We start from the raw sequence: 19,928 nt of genomic DNA, 5'->3' as shown, positions 1-19,928 counted from the left end.
CAGATACAGAGCTTGTTTGCATGAAGCAAGCTCGCCCCAAGGCGAAGCAGCCAGGGTTGATTTGGAAACGAAAGCCACTTCCTGCGCAGTTTAGCATGTTGCCTGTTATGATGTATGCTTGACTCAGGTGTTGAATGATGTTTAAGAGTAAAACAGTCGATCACACAGACTGATGCCACAGCTTCATTGCAGAACCCCTCATTGCATTCAAAGCTGAAGCGAAAGTTGCTCCTTTGATTTGTCTGGGAAGCAGAAAATCATGAATAAGGAATTAAGCTGCTGAGAAAATAACTGGGGCTGATGACGTGTCTGCTTTTGCCTTCTTTGATTTGATGGGCAAATGCTATTCTCTGTTCTGCTCAAATATAAACCATCATCTGTAAAAGGAACTCAAACCTCGCTGGAGTTTCCACATGTTGCCACACAATGGCTGGTCAGATTATTTCAATTCGCTATGTCTTTGCTTTTGGTTGCATTGCCGGCACTTCTGCTGAATGATTGAGAAACTTCCTGAGGGGTGCTTTCACCCCCCACTTGTACTAGAAATGTACCATATTTTTGGCATTTCCATGTTTCTTTGGACATGGAAGCATGATAGTACCATTGTGTTTTTCAAACTTTATTATCATAGTAGTGCCTTTGCATTCTTTGAAGCAAGTATGTGTTGCATTCTCAATGTTGTCACAAGGGGCGCTGTAACAAACATTAGTACAAATTGTCTTCTATGATTTTGCTTTTTGAGTCAAGGCTTAACCATTTGAAGACAATTGTTTGAAGATAGTTAAACTGTTATTATTTAGGAATCTTACAATAAACACAGTCAGTTTAATGGCACAGACTGCCCCCTTGAGTCCTGGAGGTCAATTATGCTGCAGTAGAGTAAGAATGTATGTTAAGTATATAATGGGAAACAGCATTATTGCATTGTGTTGGCTATGCATTTACATCTCCACGTGACTGTGTTCTGGCCTAAGGCCTGCTTCTGATGGGAATACTGTAGTCTAGGGATTATGAGCACCTGCGATTATGAGCACGAATTGCATAGCTTGTCAGTGAACTACGGCTCTGTGTATTAAATGCAGCTCCATCTGAAAGCACGTGATGGAGATTTATTACTAATCACAGAACCAGCTTTACTGACGAGATGCGCATGACAATCGCATGCAATATATCGTGTAGCCCTACTGTAGTCGACACGTTCAGTTTAATGGCACAGATCGCCCACTTGAGTACTGGAGGTCAATTACGCCTCATTAGAGTAAGAATGCATTTTAAGTATATAATGGGATGGCCTACATTATTAACAGTAGGCCCGCTTCTGATGGGAATGCTTGCAAACTCCACCAAAAAAAGACAAAAAAAAAATTCTGTAGAATGTTTGTTCAAGTAGGACTTGGTGTCAAATGATTGTCTTTTGTGGCATAGTCTTACTGCAGTAATTAGTATCAGCCCTGCTGTGTGTTTATGTCTTGTAGGGTGTACGGTTTGCATTGATAAGGAAATGAGACCTCAGGGTGGTGCAGGTTCTGTTAACTCCCGTCCTCCGCCCCCTCTCTCCCCCTCAGTGTCTCTGGTGTTTAGTAGAAACAAAGCAAACAAGCCAGGGAGTGAGCAGTTAACTCTGTGCGTTCTTTCAAGCAGCAAACGAGCAAACTGGCCTGTCCCGTTTGTCCAGATTCTCACCTCTCTCTTTATCTGCACCACCTAGCATTCTCCTCTCACTCATCAGTTTTTTTTCAACCCTTTCCCAACTCTATACCTTCCTCTCTTTGCATCAGGTCCCATCTCCTGTCTGTCTTTCACAGGTTTTTTATCTTGGCCTCTCACTATTGAAACTGATATTGAGGGGTGATGTGCTAGGCAGAAAGCAGCGCTATCTCAGCGCGCCAACTGCTCTCAAACACGTCGGTTCCTGCACTTGTCCGTGCCTGTCATCCAGCCCTGAAACAGAGCAGTAGCATTCTTTCTCACACACACACAAACACACGCACACACACAGTGCTCATACTCACACATGGAGGCGGAGGTAATCACATAGTGTGTGCACACAAACAGATTTAACCCAAAAATGGATGTAGCCAATACCTGCACTCATTAAACATAAATTTAGCCTAAATTAAACTGTTTCCTGGCACGAAAGAATGAAATGTAATTTGCAGCAGTTAATTCATTGCAGGGCATCTCTCTATTTTTTTGTGACTGCTTTAACTTTTTTTTTAACTAACTATTTGTTGAAGTCTGAATCTAGTGACTCATCTAATTAGTTGTGTTTGAAAAAGTCTCACTATTACTGGTGCTCAAACTCAAGGCTATAGATTTGAATAAACCACAGCATTAAACTTAGTGGCATAACTTTTGCACTTCAGTAATGAATGAGTGTGATAGCAAATTAACGCCTGTTTCACCCATACTCTGTTTGCGGTGCGTATTTTTTTCTGCACACATGTTAATGGATTAAAGCGTTCACACTGCATGCGGTTGCGGTCCGGCAGTGTGTTCCAGGAGCAGTGCGTCTGCAGCAGTGCAGCGATCGTTTCCGCACCGAGTCAATTTTAGCTGCGCTGCATGCGCTGAATTAAAGTGACAGTGCTTTGTTCACGGTAAAAATGAACATGAATTGACATGGAAATGTAGTAATTTCACAATACATAGATATAATTAAAGTCTGCTGTGTTTCACAGGCTTTTTTGCTAGGTTTAAAACATAAAGAAAAGTGCACTTTTAGGATTTGGATTTGAAATCAAATTTAGCTTTAAATGTAAAGATTTAAATGTAAAAGCCACGTCAGTTCCTGTCAGTGGTTTTAATTTAAAATATTTGTGATAGCCTAACACAACGTAGGCTATATGCTGTGTTTAAATGTGTTTCCACTTGCTTGAGCAACTTAATTTACAAATATATCTACAAATGCGTTGTTTAGGCCTTCGTTAATGGAGTTTAAACATGAATATTTCTATGAAATATTGTGTAACTGCACCCTGATAAAAGAGGATCACAATGCTGTGACAAAATCACATGACTATTTTAATATGTATATGAATCTACACTACCGTTGGGGAGTTTTTTTTTTTTTTTTTCTTAATGTCTCTTCTGATCACCAAGGCTGCATTCACTTAGTCGAAACTATAGCAAATGGAAAATCTGATGGATTTCCTGATGGAAAATCTGAATTTTTTAATTTTTTTTTTTTTTTCACAGAAATCATTCTAATATGCTTATTTGCTGCTCAAGAAACATTTATTATTATCGATGTTGAAAACCGTTTGTGCTGCTTCATATTTTTGTGATACAGTTTTGCAGGGTTCTCTGAATATAAAGTCCAAAAGATGAGCATTTCTTTAAAATAGGAAATTTTGTAAACTTATAAAATTATTTACTGTCACTTTCGATCAGTTTTATGAATCCTTGCATAAAACTGATCAAAGTAGTAATGTGTTTTTTTTTTTGTTTTTTTTAATCATACTGACCCTAAACTTTTCAACAGTAGTGTATTTGGTAAATGTGTTACCATAAACTTGGTTTACATGCCAATTTGCAATTTTATGCTAAAATGTGCATTAGAAGATGTGAATGGAATCTCTATTACAGAGTGCTATTTTTTTTTTTTTTCTTAAAAAAAAACACTTGTTAAATCACACTGATAATGCATCAGGGATGCTGGCTGTGTAAAACCAATCTGGCCTGCTCGTTTGCTGATGTATTCCTCACTTTGTCTCTCCTTTTGTTTTCTGCTGTTCTCTGACTACTGTGCGATTCACACCAAAGCCAATAACAGTCTCTGAATACAGTCAGTATCCTGTCATCATCATCAGAGCAGTGTAACATGGGAGAAGACACGCAAGCTGGGTGTGTTTGACGGGGGCAGAGCTTAAAATCCACACACACACACACACACACACACACACACACTCTAGCGTGGCTAAAGACCACAGCAACCTAAAATGTCTCCTCCACCCAGGCCATTATACCTGCCTCTTTGCCTCTCAATTAGGCAGTCTTACCAGCCACTAATCTGATAATCTCTGTCTTGTCTCTCTCATCCAATCCTCCATCTCTCTCACATCTCTCCTCTGACAACTCCTTCGCTTGTCTCTCCATCTTGTCTCCATCCCCCACCACCAATGGCAAAGTTTCCTGTGAACTTTTTATGGTCATCTGTCTTCAGTCAGTTACGTCCCCCTCTCCCTCTCTCTAATTTAAAGACTCACGCTCCATCACCCCTTCTGCATGTCTCCTCTCTTTTGAAAAGCTCCTGCACAAAGAGGATAAAGCTACGTAAGTCTCTCCTCTTCGTCTGTGCATCTCTGTATCCCTCCATCTATCCTGTCTGCGGACGGCTAACAGACGTTAAACGGGCCAATCACTGATTAGTGATGCAACAAATGATGCTAAATAACTCCTTATTGTGTTTATTGGGAGCAGGCCTAGACATGCAGAGTTTTCCTGTGCTTGTTTTTGGTAAAAACCAGCAGAATTTGTTTAAACATTACGTAATGTCAGAAATATTATAACTATACTATTATAAAATACTAGTCTTCTAACAAATAAGTAATTTAGCAAGTTTTCTATTTATATTTTTAGCAGCTGCAAGTTAAAAAGAGCTGATAAAATGTAAGAACTGTAACTTGAATGCAATGTAAGTCGCTTTGGATAAAAGCGTCTGCTAAATACATAAATGTAAATGTAGTCTAGTCTGCTCTTAGTTGGGTTTATTTTATTTTATTTTCCTTTTTATATTTTTAGCAGCTGCTAGTTTAAAAAAAGTCTACTCTGGTCTACTCTTAGTAATAGCTGATGGTATTATCACATACAAGTAAATAGAAATGGGCTGTATAAGCAAAAGTGTATTTTTGCAATATTCTTAAGAATTCTAGACAACAATATATACACTACCATTCAAAAGCAGGGGTCAAACATTTTTTATTAGTTTTATTAATAATATAATAATGTCATCTAACTATCTATCTGTCTGTCTCCGAATTCTTTGGTGGGTAGAACATTGGAAATAGAAAGAAAAGTATTTATTTGAAATAAAATTATTTTGTAACATTATAAATGTCTTTTATTTAGCATGGATTCATTCAATTGAATCCATGAAAGGTAAAGTATTGATTTCTTTTCAAAATGGACCCCCAAACCTTCAAATGGTAGTGTTATATCATACATACATATATACATACATACACTTTTTATGGAAAAATGATTTTGAAAATGTGAAAATATTTAACATAAACCTATAAGAAATTTTATTTCACAAACCTATAAAATATGTATCTCTGAAAGTCAGAAAGTGAGTCAGATGTTGATTCAGTAACTTCTCTGAGTGATTCAGTGAAGGATTTGTTAGAATAATACAAACCGGTAGGTTCAGAGTTTGTGAGTCTTTTTGATTGAATCATTGTAAGAATGATAGTACCACACTGGCCATATAGCCAAAATAGAAGTAATACTCAAACATTTACAGCAACTGACTAATTTGTGCTGTATATTGTTTTAACCGGGCTGAAGTATTTTCTAAACAAACATATCAAGGGCGATTTCTAGAACTTGAACTACTAAAGTGTCTTGATTCAAAGCAGCCTTTTTGATGTACCATGACTGCAGGTCAAACTCCAGCCACTGAGATTGAGATTGTCTGTAAGAATGGCTCGTTTCATAGGGCTATGATTCAACACAGCAGGTTGTGCAATGCTTTTATTACTTTATAACAGATTTCAAGGTCAAAAGTCTCATCCTGAAAGAAAGTGTGTGTGTGTGTGTGTGTTCATAGGCATGCATATTAAACTCCCTGTTTGTGGTCTCCCTGCAGTGTGAGCAGTGGTTGCTGACACACGAGGTGCACTGCGGTCCCTCTTCAACCTCCGAACAGCAGCAGAATAGCACAACCTCGTCTGAGGACGGGTAAATATACCTCACCGTCCGGTCCGAGCCGAGCTGAGGCTGCCTGTCCGCGTGAGCATCCTCACTGTTTGCACATGCAGCATGGATGACTGGCCTGCTTATCAAGTCCCGCCCACAAGTTTCACCTGAAACTTTGAGTTTTATCTCTCCTTCTTTATTTCATCTTTTCATCCACATGTCTGTTCATCTTCGCTGTTTTACAGTCACAGCCAAACTCATACTTCATAGTATGCCACACATCCTTGGCTCGCATTCCTCTGCTCTGTCATTCATCAAATTCAGCTCTTCCACTCCTTTGCAGTGTGCATGCGGCCTATTACTGGAAAAACAGTAAAGCTAGCCATGTATGCAGCTTAATGGGCTTTGGATCTTTTTGATAACGACTTAGGTAAACAAAACAGATGTTCGAATCTACTATTTGTCAAGTCACAGTTTATTATTTTGCACAGGAACCTTTAAGCTTGAACTTTTAATCTGCTTTCAGCTCTTCAGACGTCGCATGCAGTTCATATACATGCTAACGTCCGCTGCATGAAGCTGGGATCTGTCAGTGTTGCGTTGTCTTGTTTTAAGACTCTTGTGCGGAAAACACGAGACGTTTTCAGTTCAGGTAGGGCGGTTATGGAATGACTTTGCATCAAGATGCAGGAAGGAATCTGAAAAATGTATTTGTGTTTGTTGCTTTGACCAAAAAGAATGCGAATTGATGTAAAGACAAAATACCAGACTAAGGCTAGACTTAAAACTAAATGTAAGTTGACTTAAATTGTGTCATCAGTACAGGCGTTGATGATGAAAAACCGTCAAAGATAAAGATAGAAACTACCATTGTGGTGACACACACAAGGCTAGTTTAGTTTGTTATACATTTAACTAAAGTTAACAAAAGATTCCTTTTTGTAAAGCATCAACAAAATGAACTTAAAATTTGATAACATTAGTTAATGCACAGGTACTAATTTTTTTAGCATTTATTAATGTAGGTTAATTTATTATATACATTGGTAAATTATAATAATGTTTGTCCACATTTGGTTTATTTTATACCACGTATAATTTGAAAAATGTTAAACTTATATTAACGTCACATTTACCAAGATTGATACATTCTGTAAAAATATTGTTCATTATTTCACTTTAACTGTTGCATTAACTAATGTTCTGTTCTGTTCAGTGTATTTGTCATTCATCTCTTAGTTGAGTCTAAATGAGAGTTAGCTACTTTTCCATTTCTCGTTCTGAAGTGTTCTCAGGTAGCAGGGTCAAAGGTCATTCTCTTCTGTAAAACAGCTGTGTTATCTAGGTGAAAGTATGATGCTCCTAAAAGACAGACATTCTTTTACACAAAATACAGCAGAATTACAGAATTAAGCAGCCTTTGACTGCCATTCATCTGCTCCCACAATTTTATTATTCTCTTTGTTGCACCAATATGGAATGAAATTCTTAGGGCTGTTAGATTGTTACTTTGGATGTGCTCAAACTGACATCTATTCATAGGAGCATGTTTAGTTTTCAGATAACTGACTCTGTGTGCTCCTATGAGTCATGGCCTGTTGCTCAAGCCGCTCTTTCGAGTGCCTGCAGACTCCCATGCTCAGACTTGTGGCACATCTGTTAAGTCACGGAACAGGACCCAACCATTTATCACACACCGGCAGGGCATGTAACAATGATAACAAAATGCATTAGATGTCGCCAAGATAATGTCAGTAACGCACTCAAATCAACCAAAAGATGTCGCCTTTTCTGCTCTGTGAGACTCTACCATCGTGGTACAATACGTTGTTTTACTCTGGTGTTTGGGACGTTGAGCTGGTGGTGATGACGCATGGTTGTGTGGGCCTGAGGCCTCTTAGTGAGGTGAGGCAGTCTGTCATCCACCAAAAACCTGTTTGAGTTGCTGCACAGATGAAGGAGATACCGGGATTTCACTATAAACAACAGCCGCACGAAAAGACTTCAGATTGTGGTAAACATTACACTAAACAACTGAGATTTACAGTGTTGGAGAATTATTCTTAGTAAGACCATAAAAAGCTAGTTTTAGATTGAAAAAAGTCCGTTGACTTCATAGACGCTGCTGATGCATGTGTTAGTGCTCAGCCACCCGATTTTATATTTTTTGCTTAGCATATCCGTTTCTGTTCTGCTCTTGGTGCATTGAACTGATTTTATAGAGGAAGTATTTAATAAGAGGTCTGTTTTTCTCACACTCCTAGATTAGGCTGTTTAGGTCACATGGAACTAATTGTAGAATCATGATGGTTTAAATACGTTGTACAATAGTTCAGTTTACCCTCTGTAACACCTTCACTTGTCTGAAAAATGCCAGAAACCCATCCTCTCTAAACCAGAACATGTCCTCCAAACAGATGGAGATTCGTCACAACATACTGCAATGAAGCACACAGGACCAGAGGTCTCATTAATTGTGTATTTTCTGTCATTTATTGACTTTCATCAGTAAATTATGGAAAAGGCTTTGCAAAACACATTTTTCTGCTACTTTAAAAACAAAGCAACGCTAAATATTCTAATAGGGACTCATATCGAACCAAAAGGGAAGAAAATATAAGTCTTGTTAATCTTAATTGGAAACCTGGTGACAAACATAAAGGGTCACACTGCACTTTTCCTTCCATTCATACGCATGCGAATGCTTCAGACCGGAAACACAAGGCCATGCGAAAAGTTTTGGATTTTGCTGTGTTCCAAAGGTCAAACTTGGTGAACAACAGCAGATTGATACGTCACAGCATGACCTCGTAACTGAATTAAAAGAACATATATTTAAAACGGCAGCGCTGCAGGAAAGTGGATTAGATTGTAAGTTTTTACATGTATTATTATTTATGCATTGAATTTAAGTTTTGAAAAGACGCTGCAGACCATGTCGACTGTTGCAGCATCCGAGGAAATTTTGCATGCTAAAAGTCTAGGGTGACCGTGGCTTAAAACAAGTGTATAGATCCCTTCATTCTACATTGTTGCCTTTCGCTGCTCTCCATCCATTTATTAATTTGCCTAAAAGTGCATCTGTTATAAACCTGTTTGACTGGCAGTGTTGGATCAATATTTCAGCCCTACAAACAGCAGCTACCAAACAACACTGTCTACAATCCAATCGCAAGGTCCATTCATACCAACTTTAACAGGACACATCTCACATTTTGTCGCTTAATTTGTGCTTTTAATTGTTTTGGAAACTCACCGTTCTTGTGGATCAGGTTACAGGATTTGGTTGATTGCGGGGATTTTCATAGGTGATACATGCTACCGAGGAGAATGTTGTGCCTCACGATGTTTCATTTGACTTTAAATGCGGTTTATAACGTCCTGTTGTGTTTTGCCCTCGAGCACAATGCAGGTTCAGCAGGCCATTACGTAAAGTTCAGAAGCTTATTCCCCTCTGAGCCATCACTGATGTAATACCCAACAGTCAACTCTAGGGCGAATGACTTTCCATTGTGTGATTTACGTGAGTAAGTGAGGGAGTACTAGTTAATATTCCTTCCACTCTGTCCTAGTTTGGCCCCAGACCAATCCCCTTTCTCTTGGTCTTTGTAAACACAGTGCTCTACTCATACCCTGATCTTTGCCCTCAGAGAGTTAGAGAGACGTAACGTGAAAAGTTCAAGCTGGCAAACTGCACACGAGTCCATAAACTGACTGAATGCACTGACTTTGTCATTTGTGAGCGTGGAAGGGTGGAGGAATGGTCCCAGTCACTCAGTCACTCAAACATATGATTGGTAGGGAGAAGAGATGAGAACGGCTACTATGAAACTCTTCTTTTACAACAAGAACTTTGGGAAGTAAGCGTACAGGCGTTGTAGCTTCCTCTACCGCCTCATTTATACGTGTTAGCTGATACTTATTTCACACGTGAGACTCTGGGTTTCTCCTGTTTCCTTTTGAGCGCTGTGATGTCAAGGAAGACACTAGAGGCTGTAATAAACAGCCAACATATGGCCACTGGATTTACTGCGGTCACAACCCCCTTGCCTCGTTGCAGACCTATTCTCAGTTTAACCACAAAGCAAACTAGTCCCTTTTTCAAACCATCTCTCACTCAGGAAGAACATTTTATATTTTTATCCTCTCCTTTCCCTTTATAAAAGCCATTCAAGACCTCTTCCCACCAGGTAACTGAGAATCGGCACTAGGGTCGCTCCGTATCTGTTTGCTTTTGAAGTGCATGTGTCACTTTTGGCAGTTTGGCTCGGAGCTATTGTCTGACAGCCATCCTCGCAGGCCCAACCCACCCGACTCGGTCATGTGCATCCCGGAAGCCAGGCCAATTACTTTAATATGAGCTCCTACCAAATGTAAGCTAGAACTGTCGGTATCTTACAAGGTTGCCAAGGTTTTTGACTAAATTGTACGTTGGCAGCTTTGTGGCTAGAGTGGATGCTTTGGCTTCAGGCCCAAGTTTTAAGGTAAATTTAGATTAGGAATCCTTCTCTAATAAATAGTCAGGTGTTATTTGGACTTGGCAGTATCATATTTGTGTCTCATGGTAAAGTAGATGGAAGGACAAACCATTGATAGTTAATTCAAAATGTCGTGCTGAAACCAACTTTTTCTTGCACTGATTGGTCATTTGTGTAGCATCACGAATGTGTTGGCCTAAATGTTAAACCAGTGGCTCTCTGCTCTTTATTTATTTATTTAAAGAATTTAGTAGTGTTCATAGATTAAAATAAATAACTAAATTAATTATAAGTAATATTAAAATTAAATAGTAAAATGACAGAAATTTGGGGTGAATCAAAATAAGAGATACCTTGATTTTTATTTGTTTTAGCTTATTTTACAGCTGTTGTTTGAAAAAGTCTGGTTTAGACTGATTTGATTTGAATTTAATAGTGTCAAAAATTAATATATTAGCTAGCATCAATGCAATGCAAGGCCTGCATAAATGCACACTTGCACGAATAGCTATAATCATTTGAATGCCTAGTTTAGTCAATATTTTAGGTAATACTTTAGTATAAGAACCTATTAACTAGATGCTTATTAGCATGCCTATTATTAACTTTTTGGGTGTTTATTATTACTTATAAAGTACATATTCTACATGACCATATTCTACATCCATAATCATACCCAATACCTAAACTTAACAACTACCTTACTAAATTATAATAATCAGCAAATTAGGAGTTTATTGAGGCAAAAGTCATAGTTAATGGTTTGTTAATAGCGAGAATAAAGTGTGACCATATTTTATATGCCTCGTTTAAGATTTTCCAGTGGGTAAAGCTAGTGGCTTTTTCCAACTGACACCCTGTTGTGAAACATTTTTTGGTTGCAAAGAAATACAGTCAGTTTAGTGTTAATACTACTAATTTTATTAGCATTTAAAAAATATTTTCTACCATTTTTGTTTGTTTTCTGTAACTTTTCAAAGGTAAGCATTCACAATTTCAATTATTTTAGAGGATATTTGAAGATGTTTATGTAGGATAAAGCAGTGAGACAGATGGAAGACGAAACAAGATGGAGAGAGAGAGGGAGCAGCAGAGGCATTCTTGTTTGCTCGGTTTGGCACCGTGTGAGGACTTTTCCACTCTTGTGTGCTTCTGACTGACACACAAATGCTCAAAAAGCTCACATACGGTCATACACGAACGCACACGCCAACATGACCATAACATATTCTCTTCATAGTCTCACAAAATCACCTCTGCTTCACACCGTTTGTCTTTTGTTTGACTCGTTTTAAAAAGGATGTGCAAGAAGCTCTTTCTGTCGTGTGTGTGTGTGTGTGCAGGAAAGTGAGAGTGATGGGTGGGAACAGATGTAGTAACAGCAGCCCCCCAACTCCCTCCACCCCCACTATCTCTCCCGGCAAGAGAGCGAGAATCTTATGACAAGTACAGCTCTCTCTCGCCCCAAACCCCCACCCCAAATCCTTGCACAACTCGAAACCTGCCCTGCTGTTGTGTAATCCCTTGTCTTTCTACCTCTAATCATCAACAGAACTCTTACTGGACTTTCCACACCCGAATACAGGTTTTCCCTCCCCTCCCTTTTCTCAACGTCCACGTCTTATTTTCAGCATCTTTCTGGTTTTCTCTTCATTGTACTAGTTTGTTTCCCACCACATTCATCAACTGTTCATTTTCCTGCAAAAACGCCCCGCCCATCATGCAAACATCCTATCAGAGGAGCGGCCTTATCTTGACTAATGAGAGCTTTGATGAGATGTTTATTTATGGCTTCCGTAAGATGATGCCTTTTATCTTTGTAAAAGTTTTGCATTTAAACTAACAAAAAACATGGGGAAACTGATGAAATTCTAGTTTTAAAACTCGTGTGGTGTAACTATTGAGTAGGGGAAAAAAATGGTAAGCTTTTTCTTTTTTTTTCTTTTTTTTTTACACATCATAAACATCAAAAAGTGTTTGTGTGTGTACTTGTTTATGCTACATTGTGGGAACCAAATGTCCCTCCAAAGATAGTAAAACCTGACATTTTTAACATTGTGGTAAATGAAATGAAATGAAAAATAGTAAATGATGTTTATCTGAAAGTGTAACAATGCAAACAGGTTTTCTTTAAGGGGTAAGTTTAGAGTTAGGGATAAAAAATATATTTTGTTCAGTATAAAAGTAATAGAAGTCTATGAAAAAGCCCCACAATTCACAGAAACAAACGTGTTTGTGTGTGTATGTGTACCTGTTTTTATATACCGGTGGGGACTTAAACCTGAATACACACAGACTCATGGGGACTTGTGTCACTGTGGGGATCTAAATTGAGGTCCCCATGGGTAAACAAGCTTATAAATCACACAGAATGAAGTTTTTTGAAAATCAAAAAATGCAAAAAGTCTCCTGTGAGGGCTAAGTTTAGGCGTAGGGTTGGTGTAGGGCAATAGAATATACGGTCTGTACAGTACAAAAAGCATTACGCCGATGGAAGTCCCCACAAGGATAGCGAAACAAGTGTGTGTTGTTTTTAGTGACCATTTGATATTTTACAACCTGAACTCAATTGCTTTGTCAAAAATGCTAAATTATATGATATTTAATTAAGAGAACCAATGACTTTGAGACACATGGTTTGTCTGGAATCACATGAGTAAGTATTACATTGGAACAAACTTGTGAAAATGTTTGTTCTGTATAGCATGAATGTGTGTAGTATGAATGAAATCTGGATTTACTACTTCCGCCATGTTGTCATTGGGCCTATTTTACGCTTTGTACTCATTTAAACCTGGTCTTTTCACAGAAAATGCTTGAAGTGGCCAAGTGTAAATAGGCCTAGTGTCATGTGACCTACCAGTATTAGTTGTCACTTCACTGCCATTCTTAAATCCTCTCCTGTGGCCTCATGGGATTGTAAAGTGTCCATCAGATGTCACTTCAGAAGCAGTTGGCCATCCTACCCTAGTAAAAAAAAAAAAAAAAAGATGTAAATGCATTTGTAATATACTAAGCACAAAATAAATGTATTTCAAATACATTTTAGTATATATATTTTCACTAGGGTATCCATTCATCTATTGTTTTTAAGAAAACTATGCATTCAGACATACTACTGTTATTCATTTACCGTTTTTCTCCTACTGTACAGGCCACAGGGTCTGCAGAGGTCCTCTCTATGATATAATTTCTTAATTTGGTATTTTTTGTTGTCACTAAAGTGAATTGAATGTGCTTGTCAACCCCCTCTTTAGTTATTTTGTGGAGCAAGGACTGTCCACATTCAGCTGTAGTTGTACGTGTCTAATCGAGTGCATTCAGTACTTGGCTAGCAGGCTGTTTCAGGAGGAATTTGGTTTACCTCCATTTGGCTACAAGGCGTATGTGAAGTCTCTTGTTGGCCCCCCTGATCATATCTACCATGTTGTTATGGTCCAGCCAGCTGCAGATCCTGTTGTCCAACAGCCTCGTCACACACCCAGACACACATTCCCTTATCCTCTCTCCAAAAGAGGAAGTGGCCCAGACTGCAGAGAAGCTTCCTGTGTGGCTGCGGATGGGAAACGGCAATTAGCAAAGAGAGAATATCGTTCTTTTCTCCATCTTTTTCCCCTCCCAAATCTCTCCCGTCCTTCCTCTTGACAACTGTTCCAATTCTCCCTCCCTCCTTTTAACACATTATCAATCTCTTTTAGTCATTAGCACACTTATTAAATCACAACCAACACTTAGAGTGTTGCTTTTTAGGTTGCTGCACCTCGAGCATCTCCCATCATCCCCTCAGGAATGAAACCCTTATGACCTTCCCCTCTTAAAAGTAGCGCTTAGACCCCCCTGCTCATCCAGATTAGTATCTACAGCCATCTGCCATGCCGGCGCCCACCAAAGCAGAGATTTTCCTGTGTGGTCATCTGTAGTTGTCCAGAAATTGGATGAAACCAATCATGGCTTATGATGTTGCCAGTTGTTTCAGCCAATCAGATCTGTTTTTTTTCTTAACCTTTGCTAGAAAGAGAATATAGAATGAAACTTCATAGTTGGCTATGGCATCACACTTTGTTTAATGATGACTCTTACACACTTGCGTTGGACATGCGCTTGTGGACACGCTTCCTCACTTGTGCTCTCCAGACAGGTGCTGGAGCCATAAAGCACAGAGAGAATGTGTGTACTGTGCCTCATCTAGAGAACACACGTTATGTTCCACTGACTGTACCAAGTACTCTGTATAGTGTACTCGCTCGTTTTAGCCCCCAGATGCTTTAGAAGGAAGGAAGCTGTTCTCTAACTGGCTGTTTTCTGAATGTCAAGTTACCAGAAGATACAAGCTGTTCTTCCAGTGCACTCAAATCATCCTTGGTTTATTTGCCTAACCTTTTTTTCTTTTCTTTTTTCTCCATAGTTATGGAAAATTCGACAGAGGAGACGAGAACAGAATCTGCAAATTGCACCCTTACTAGGGAGGAGGCGGAGCAAAGCGATGAGCGCCAGAGCCCCGCCCCCACAGAAACACAAACAACACACACAGGTAGAAATCTGTCTGTCTATCTATCTATTGATCCATTGTTAGTTCTATCCATCTATAGCTCCATCCATCATCTTTCTATCTTTTATTCATGCTATCCATCTATTATCCATCAGTTGTCCTATAGGTCATTTTATATATCACTTAGTTTGTTGGTCTTTCTTTCACTCTTTCCATCCATCCATTGTCTGTTCCATTGCTCTATCTTTATATCTGTCGTTTCTTCTATCCATCTATCATCCTATCGATAGTTCTATCTATTGGTCGATCAGTCAATCTATCTTTCTATCATCTATTGTTCTATTCATCATTCTGTCCATCATTGTTTTGTTTATTGTTCTATCTACTGATCTATCGATCCATCATTCTTTCTATTCATCTGTCATTCATTATCACTCTTTTACTCTATCCATCCATTCATCCATATCCATCCATCCATATCTATCCATATATCCATCCATCCATCCATATATCCATATCTGTCCATATATCCATCCATCCATCCATCCATCCATCCATCCATCCATCCATCCATATCTATCCATATATCCATCCATCCATCCATATCTATCCATATATCCATCCATCCATCCATATCCATCCATCCATCCATCATCCATATATCCATATCTATCCATATATCCATCCATCCATCCATCCATATATCCATATCTGTCCATATATCCATCCATCCATCCATCCATATATCCATATCTGTCCATATATCCATCCATCCATCCATCCATATCTATCCATATATCCATCCATTCATCCATATCCGTCCATATATCCATCCATCCATCCATATCTATTCATATCTATCCATATATCCATCCATCCATATATCCATCCATATATCCATATATCCATCCATCCATATCTATCCATATATCCATCCATCCATCCATCCATATCTATCCATATATCCATCCATATATCCATCCATCCATCCATCCCCATCCATCTGTCACTATCAATCTCTGTCCATCGTTACTTCTATATTTTGCTCTACCCATCTATTTATCATTTGTTGTGTCTATCATTCTATCTATTGATCTATAGATCCATTCGTCTTTCTACCCATGTATCATTCTATCCATCAATATTTCTACCTCTCATTCTATCATTCATTAAAATAATACAAAGAAATCAAAACATCCACAGAGAGTTCTACCAGTGTAGAGGAGGAAGCAAATGAATGGGAGAACGGACAGAATAGATTAGACGGAGAGATGGAGGTAGCCGATGGGGTGGACCTGTCTTCCATTAACTCCATGATGAGCACTGTGATGAAAGCAGCTCAGCTTAACGGCAGCGTAGACTCCACCCACACCACGCCCAGTAAGGTGTCCGTCAAAAGCCCCAGCACCACCCGCAGTGGAAGAAAGAACCAGGTAAGAGGTTACGCAGAATAAGAGTGAAAATCACATGCATACTTGATAAATGTGATATTAGTGAATATATACATGGATTTACATGCATAAACCTGCTATTCAAATTTATATATGTAAAGTAAAAGTAAAACGCAGAAGATGTTTCCGTATTTTGTGCAGCAGAGACAGTGTTGATGTCATTTTGCAGTTGGAAACAAGAACTATGTGGTTATAAAACACAAAATATATTTATGATCCAAATTCTGAGAATGAAATGTCTCACACTGATTCATAATCTCAACACACACTCATACTGACTCAGTCCACAAATAAACCAATCAGACGAGCCATGGCAGTGTCCCTGGATGCGTTCCAATTCACATACTTTTATTATACAAAAGTTTGCTGCTGATGAGGAAGTTTATATTTTTAAGCACGTAACCAGACAGTCCAACATTGTGTTGTGGCTTGTTACCACTTCATAAAATTGCATTGCACACAATCAAGTTGTGTAACTTCTAGCTATATTAATGACCTTAAAATTTATTTTTTAAATGATTTAATGCATTTAAAATCTGTCATGTATAGTAGGCAGATTTTGCATACTGTTTTAATGTAACACCAATTCTAATCTTGTACACTAACATGTAAGGTTAAAGTTAACTGGGATGCAGCTCTAAATAATGAATAGCTGCTGCTTTTATTCATGTGTTTTTGTTGTTAGAAAGTAGTGCAGGTGGGAAGGACTTTATGGATGCAGCATCCTGCTTTTAAAACGGAAAGTGACAAATGGTCTTCTGGCATCTCAATCCACCTTTTGTTCACCCGGCTGCATCACATGGCTCCCATTAGAGCATGCAAGTCATCCCTTAACACTACGGTGTGGGGCAACAGGTGTCGCTTTTAACCCCTTAACACTCCTGTGGAACTCTGAGGGGAAGTTTAGTCTCTGAAGTCTCTGAAGTTTTGGATCCAAACCATCCACCCCACTTAAATATGTTCCTCCCACGTTTAAAAAAACCTGTTTTAATTTTGCCTGTAGGATATTAGGTATAAAATCTCATAGACTTGCATCGAAGGACATGAGTTATATCTAAAGAGCAGAATAGAAATTTGAGTGTGGGATGTTTTAGCCAGTAAGCAGTTTCAACTGGAGAGGCTGTATAGTCTAGTTCTCAGGCCTCTTTCGCTCCTTTTGAGGAAAAGTAAAGAAGCTTACAGTGCATTGTGTAATTTACTGGATTAACTGGGAATAAAGAGACGCGCCAAAGTACAGAACACTGCAGACAGGTACTGCTGAACACAAACAGGTTCAGACAAAACCAGTAAAAAAGAAAAATTGCTAACAGGTGTTTGCTCAGGTGCACCATGAATTGTAACGGTGAAAAAAAAACAGAAAAATGCCTTACAGCATTTACATCCACTTTTTGAATCATTCAAGGAAATTGACTTTCAAAAAGCATAAAAATAAAAAGTTAGTACTTTTGAAAAGATGTGTTCTTGTGTTCAAGGCTGCATTTGTTTGATGAAATCTATGCAATAAAAACAGTAATATTGTGAAATATTTTAACACTTTTCTTTCATAATATATTTTAAAATGTAATTTATTACTATGATCAAAGCTGGATTTTCAGCATCATTACTCGAGTGTCACATGATCCTTCAGAAATCATTCTAATATGCTGATTTGCTGCTCAAGAAACATTTGATTATCAGTGTTGAAAACACTTGTGCTGCTTCACATTTTGTGATTTTTAGGAAGAATAGCAATGAACAGTACTTATTTGAAATAGAAATCTTTACCACCATTTTTGACCAATCTAATATATTCTTAATAAATAAAAGTATTATTTTCTTACAGACCCCAAACAGTTGAATGGTAGTGTGTAGTAAGTGTATTAAACCAATTTTATGACCTATAGACTTTTTTTTTAAACAGGTCAGTATGACGATGGCGATGAAATGAATGGGACTTCCTTGTATAACGAAACTGTCATTGCCAATTAAGGTCAAAAAGCAAACGTTGTCTGTGAGTGACACTTCCCCTCATAACATGCAGAATGGTAAATACGGTCAGCTTGAGCAGTTGGCGCTTGCTGGTCCTGAACTGAAGCCAAGAGAGTCACAGAAGGAAAACAAGCCCTACGCCAGCATGCCACCAGAGGAAAAGGAAGTGCTCTTCTCTTCCTAGAGATGTTTTTGAAGACTCTAGTCTAGTTTAACCGCTTGTGTGTTAGTAGATCACATGGGCGTCTATTTAGTGCTGGATTTGTGATGACTCATGCGCCTTCTCTTTTTTTCCCCTTTATATTATGAGATAGCTACGCATTTATTTTATGACATCATATGAGTAAGCATACAAGGCATTCTGTCATGTGACTGCATCAGATCCGTTACAACAGGAACTGGTCTCACTGAACAGTGCTGCTTACAGTTAAAGAGACAGTTCGCGCAAAAATGAAAGTTGTGGGGACCAGAAACTGAAGAAAGAAACACATGCAGGTTTGGAACAACTCAAGGCTGAGTAAATTATGACAGAATTTTCATTTTTGGGCGAACTATCCCTTTAATGATCTGACGTACTGTCACCAGCAGCGAGAGGAAGACAGTGTGTGTGTGGTGTCGGTTTACACAGATTTCCACTCAAGGAGAAAGAGGAAACAGTTCTCGCTCTGTTAAGATGCTCTTCTTGAAATACTCAAACTTCAAAACAAAACATAACTGCAGGAGGAGGGAATTTAATTGATTTAAAAACACTAAACAGACAATCTTCAGATTCACGATTGTGGCCTGTATTAAAAAAACCTGCATTCATGCAGAAAAAAAGTGAACTGTCTTGCAGTGGTATGTGTGTAACAGTAGAGTTTTTGTGCTCTGTGGTCGTGCAGGAGAGACTGGTGTAGTTCCTGGGGTTGAGCAAGTGTTTACTTAACAGAGTGAATTTAGCTCAGTATCTCACACATACAACATGTTCTGACAAGAAATTCAAGGTTGGAAGACAAGGCCTCATTCCCTGCCTCCTGCATATGGGTTTTTACCCACGCTTCCTTCAAAGTGTGACTCAGAGTGATAACCATAAAAATTAATACAAAAATGGTTTATTCTTGAATGTAATATTTTATTTTTATTTATTTTTTTCTAATGTTTTGTGGCTTTTATTTCATGAGCTTTGAGGCTTATCTACACTACTGTTCAAACGTTTGCAGTCAGTATGAGTTTTTTTGTATACTTTTATTCAGCAAGGAATCATTAAATTGATCAAAAGTGACAGTAAAGACATTTTATAATGTTACAAAGGAGTTCTATTTCAAATAAATGCTGTTCTTTTGAACTTGAATTCATCAAAGAATCCTGAAAAAAGTATCACTGTTTCCACAAAAAAATTAAGCAGCACAACTGTTTTCAACATTGATAATAATCATAAATGTTTGTTGAGCAGTAAATCAGTATATTAGAATGATTTCTGAAGATCATGTGACACTGAAGACTGGAGTAATGATGCTGAAAATTCAGCGGCGCATCACAGGAATAAATTACAATTTAAAATCTATTACAATAAAAAACAGCTATTTTAAATTGTAATATTTCACAATATTATTGGGTTTTTTAATTGGATTTTTGATCAAATAAATGCAGCCACGATGAGCAGCAGAGATTTTTTTAAAACATGAAATATCCCCAAAATTTTTA

At 38.3% G+C, this 19,928-nt stretch overlaps 1 protein-coding gene across 4 annotated transcripts in view; it reads left to right on the top strand.

Annotated features, from left to right (window-relative positions):
• rreb1a (ras responsive element binding protein 1a) overlaps window positions 1-19,928 on the top strand; it is a 52,799-nt gene that overhangs the window by 17,257 nt on the left and 15,614 nt on the right. The window contains exons 2-4 of one of the 4 annotated variants that reach the window (XM_079409428.1): window positions 5,810-5,901; window positions 14,743-14,868; window positions 16,030-16,259. In XM_079409428.1, the coding sequence (XP_079265554.1) occupies window positions 14,745-14,868; window positions 16,030-16,259 (354 nt within the window). In that variant the 5' untranslated portion in view covers window positions 5,810-5,901; window positions 14,743-14,744. Of the gene's footprint in view, window positions 1-5,809; window positions 5,902-14,742; window positions 14,869-16,029; window positions 16,260-19,928 lie in introns of those variants that run through there. The other 3 variants (XM_079409427.1, XM_079409430.1, XM_079409429.1) reach the window with 3 other exon arrangements.

This window comes from Barbus barbus (genome assembly GCF_936440315.1).
Source record: "Barbus barbus genome assembly, chromosome: 46".
Taxonomy (NCBI): Eukaryota; Metazoa; Chordata; class Actinopteri; order Cypriniformes; family Cyprinidae; genus Barbus; species Barbus barbus.
This window is presented reverse-complemented; position numbering and strand designations above follow the sequence as displayed.